Source organism: Engraulis encrasicolus, chromosome 6 (genome assembly GCF_034702125.1).
Source record: "Engraulis encrasicolus isolate BLACKSEA-1 chromosome 6, IST_EnEncr_1.0, whole genome shotgun sequence".
In the NCBI taxonomy this organism is placed as follows: domain Eukaryota; kingdom Metazoa; phylum Chordata; class Actinopteri; order Clupeiformes; family Engraulidae; genus Engraulis; species Engraulis encrasicolus.
The window spans coordinates 15,506,396-15,511,395 of NC_085862.1; the positions used below are offsets into that span (position 1 = coordinate 15,506,396).

The following is a 5,000-nucleotide window of genomic DNA, read 5'->3' on the forward strand; positions in this document are numbered from 1 at the left end:
GCTCAACTAGTAATGTGTGAAAGGTGTATTGGAAAAGGTAGTTCAATTCAGTGGTTGTGCTCTGACTTGTAATGGATTATGTTATAGGTGTACTGGAGACACTTTCATTCAGTGAAGCACTGTGGCAAATAATGGAATATTCAAGTACACAGTACACAGCACATACAGTGAGTCCAATATGTATTTGATCCCTTGTTGATTTTGCCGGTTTGCCCACTAATAAAGACATGATCAGTCTATAAATTTATGATAATATGTATTCAAACATGGAGAGACAGAATATCAAAAAGAAATTCCAGAGAATAGCTTAAAATTATATTTTTTAATTTATTTGTATCTAATTTAGGCAAATAAGTATTTGATCCCTCTAGCAAAAGAAGATAAAGTGCTTTGTGGCAAAGTCCTAGTTGTCTACCACTGAGGTCAGATGCTTCTTTTAGTTGATGACAATGTTTGTGCATATAGTAGAAAATATTTTTGCCCATTTTTCTTTGCACATTATCTCTAAAACATTAATAGTTTGTGGCTGTAGCTTGGTAAATGGGAGGTTCAGTTCTCTCCATAGAATTACTATAGGGTTAATATTTGGAGACTGTCTAGGCCACTTCACAACTTTAATATGCTTCTTATTGAGCCACTTCTTCGTTGCTTTGACTGTATGTTGTGTATTATTGTCATGTTGGGAGATCCAAAAATGGCCCACCCTTCAGTGTAGTGGTGGAGGGAAGGACGTTTGCACTCAGGATTGCACATTACATGTCTCCCTCCATCCATTCGTTGATGATGTGAAGTTGACCTGTGCCTTGGCCAGACAAACACCCTCAAACCATAATGATACCACTTTCATGCATGATGGTGAGGAGGGTGTTCTTGGGATCATAGACAGCAGTACTCTTTCTCAAAACACATTGAATTGTGGTAATGCCAAACAGCTTGATTTTGGTTTCATCTGACTACAGCACCTCCTTATCATATCCTAAATCAGTCTGATGTCCGTTGGCAAACCTCAAGTGGGACTGCACAGGTGCCTTCTGAAGTAGAGGTACCATGTGTGCAGTACAGGATTTTAAACCTCTGTGGCATTAAGTGCTACCAGTAGTTTTCTCAGTGATTTTGGTCCCAGTAGCTTTGATATCATTGCCTAGTTCATCCCGTACAGCTCTAGGGCGATTTCTTTCTGTTCTCATGATTATCACATCCCTACAAAAGGTCAAATCTTGTACAGAACCCCAGACAGGCTGATGGATAGCCATTTTGTATTCCTCGCATTTTGGAAGAAATGCATCAACAGCTGGGTCATTAATACCCAGTCACTTTCTTGTGGCTTTGCAGCCCATTTAATCTTTGTTCAGGTCTAAAATCGTGTCCCTGATATCATTTGACCACTCTTTGGTCTTTCCCATGCTGGTGAGGTTGGCGTGTGACTGATTCACTCATACTATGGACTGATTCTGCTGATTCAATGTGTCTTTTATGCATGTTAGTATGTACAGGTGTCTTTAATTCAGATGACAAGTTGATCGGAAGTGCCCATCTGGTCTGTGGGCCCGGAACTGTAATCAGTTGTCAGGGGATCAAATACTTATTTTGCTCGATGAAATGGAAATAAATTAATATATATTCTCTTCAGTTAATTTCTGGATTTTCTTTTTGATATTCTGTCTCTCCATATTAGAATACATATTATCATAACATTTATTGACTGATCATGTCTTTGTTAGTAGGCAAACCAACAAAATCAGCAAGGGATCAAATACATATTGGACTCACTGTACGTACAGTATATGCAATATAGGTAGCGCGTACAGAGGTAGCTACTATACCTAGCAAGTACACAGACCCAAATCCTAAAGTAGGCTGCTACACTGTGTAACATCTCTCTAGGCTAGGGTTTTATGATAACCTCAAGTCACTTAACCCTGCTTGTTCAGCACTTTGGTCAACGATCATCTGCAAATGAACTTTGACCTGACTATAAGAAGCATATTGAATGGAAGCTTACACAAAGCTTATTCAACACCAGACAAGACCAGAATGGCAATGACCACGTTGTAATGGAATGCTGAAGGCCCTGTGCACTGTCATAATGGTGTAGCACTATGGTAGCGACGTTTTTCAGAGTCTATTACAACGGCACGTGTTAATGGGCTACAAAAGGAGGGTTCCTCGTGCAATTGCCTGGTGAAACATTCCCTTTTGTGCTTGCATACAGCTACACAGCTGCATACAGAGACCACTATACAAGTGGCCAGTACAGTGGGGGCCACTACAGCAGGGGCCATCACATACCAGGGGCCATTAGAGCAGGGAGCACTACACCAGGGGCCTCCAGGGGCCACTACACCAGGTGCCTCCAGGGGCCATTAGAGCAGGGATCACTACACCAGGGGCCTCCAGGGGCCACTACACCAGGGGCCTCCAGGGGCCACTACACCAGGGGCCTCCAGGGGCCATTAGAGCAGGGAGCACTACACCAAGGGCCTCCAGGGGCCACTACACCAGGGGCCTCCAGGGGCCACTACACCAGGGGCCTCCAGGGGCCACTACATACTAGGGCCCACTACATACTAGGGCCCACTACATATTAGGGCCCACTACATACTAGGGGCCACTACAGCAGGGCCCACTACATACTAGGGCCCACTACATATTAGGGCCCACTACATACTAGGGGCCACTACAGCAGGGCCCACTATATACTAGGGGCCACTAAAGCAGGGGCCACTACAGCAGGGCCCACTACATACTAGGGCCCACTACATATTAGGGCCCACTACATACTAGGGGCCACTACAGCAGGGCCCACTACATACCAGGGCCCACTATATACTAGGGGCCACTACAGCAGGGGCCACTACAGCAGGGCCCACTACATACTAGGGGCCCCTACAGCAGGGCCAACTACATACTAGGGGCCACTACAGCAGGGCCCACTATATACTTCGGGCCACTATAATAAGGGCCACGATATATCAGGGGCCTCCAGGGGCCACTATAATAAGGGCCACGATATATCAGGGGCCTCCAGCGACCACAACAGCAGGGGCCACTACTGACCATGGGCCCTCAGGGGTCACTACATTCCAGGGGCCTCTAGACCAGGTTAGTCTAGGGGCCATTATATGTCAAAGGTCACTACTACCCCTTAGTGAGTGTGTGGCTAGTAAGATTAATACTTTCCTAGAGTCCTGGTTGTGTGTACAACATCCTCTCTGCATCTCTCTTTCTGCAGCGTCAAGTTTGCCCAGTTTACTATCATCTCTCTCTACATGTGTCAAGTGTGTGCTGGTTTGTATCATGCATAACATTGTCATGCTTTCTAAGTAGCCGTGGCAAGCGTGTCCCGCACAGGTGTGCGATGGTGTGGGTTCTGTGTCTCTTCAGTGTCCAGCGTGTCGTCTGTGAGTGTGTGACAGGCAGTGTTGGGAGGTAATGCATTACAAAAGTAATTAATTACTGTAATGCATTACTTTTTGCTGTACTGCAGTAATATAAGGCATTACAGGGCAAACATCTCTGTAATATTTACCTAGTTACAATGCAAAATAACTTACAAATGCATTACAATGACCTGGATTTTAGTGGTATTCAGTGTTGTGGTTCAGAAAGAAGCTATTCCTGAGCCTGGTAGTTTTTAGTCTGCATGCTGCCAAAAACACCTTCTAGGTTGGAGGTGAAAAAGTCACGAGTCATGAGCTTGATTTACACTGTAATAAATGGCCAGATCCATATTTAGGCCTACAGTTCTTTTGGCGAAAGTAACCAAAGTAATTCAAAAGTAGTGTAATGCCTTATTGTAATGTAATGCCTACGTTTTAAATATAGTAATGCTGTAGTGTAAGGGATTATTTTGAAAAGACAGTAACATGTAATCAGTAATGCATTACAGTTTTTGAGTAACTTTCCCAACACTGGTGACAGTTCATTGTGTGTTGTCATTGTCATGTGTATAAACTCATCTGTCTCTGCAGTGCTGTGTGTGTGAGACAGTGCGTATAACCTCACCTCTCATGTCTGCAGTCGGCAGCGTGTCCTCGTCGAGTGTGTGCTGGTGTGTGTTGTGTGTGTGTATAGAACCATCTCTCATGTCTCTGCAATGTTGTGTGTGTCGTAAAAGTGTGGGACGGTGTGTGTAACCCCATCTCTCTATCTCTGCAGTGGTGTGTGTGTCGGGCGTGCGCTGGTGTGTGTTGTCGGATGCGGAGATGACTAAGTGCTTGGCCATGTCAGAGGCCTTCTCCAGCGCCTCCATTCGCCCCTCGCTACGCTGTGTCAGGCAAAGCGACATCGCAGCATGCGCACAGAGCCTCAGGGTAACACACACACCCATGCACACACACACACACACACACACACACACACACACACACACACACACACACACACACACACACACACACACACACACACACACACACACACACACACACACACACACATGCACACACACACACACACACACCTGGTTTAATATAGCACACACACACACACACACACACACACACACACACACACACACACACACACACACACACACACACACACACACACACACACACACACACACACACACACACACATACACACACACACACACACACACACCTGGTTTAATTTAGCACACACACACACACACACACACACACACACACACACACACACACACACACACACACACACACACACACACACACACACACACACACACACACAAGGTTTAATATAGACATATTTCATGTGTAATGATGAGTGCTACGGAGATGGATTTGTAATGTGTGTGCTACGTATGTAGAGATTTAATATGGAGGTGTGGTGGTGTGAAGGTGACTATCGTGTGTGTGTGTGTGTGTGTGTGTGTGTGCACGCGTGTGTGTGTGTGTGCTCACATCTGTGCGTGTCTAGAATGGAGAGGTGGATGCCTTCTCGGCGAGGGCTGCGGACATCTACAGCTTTGGCAAACAGGGAGATATCAAGATGGCCGCCGGCGAGTCTGGGAGCGA

General features: G+C 45.5%; 1 protein-coding gene across 1 annotated transcript in view; it reads left to right on the top strand.

The window, feature by feature from the left end:
• meltf (melanotransferrin) overlaps positions 1-5,000 on the top strand; it is a 14,687-nt gene that overhangs the window by 957 nt on the left and 8,730 nt on the right. The window contains exons 2-3 of the mRNA XM_063200069.1: positions 4,159-4,313; positions 4,903-5,000. The exon at positions 4,903-5,000 is cut by the window's right edge and continues 2 nt beyond it. Coding sequence (XP_063056139.1) covers positions 4,159-4,313; positions 4,903-5,000 — 253 coding nt within the window. The remainder of the gene's footprint in view (positions 1-4,158; positions 4,314-4,902) is intronic.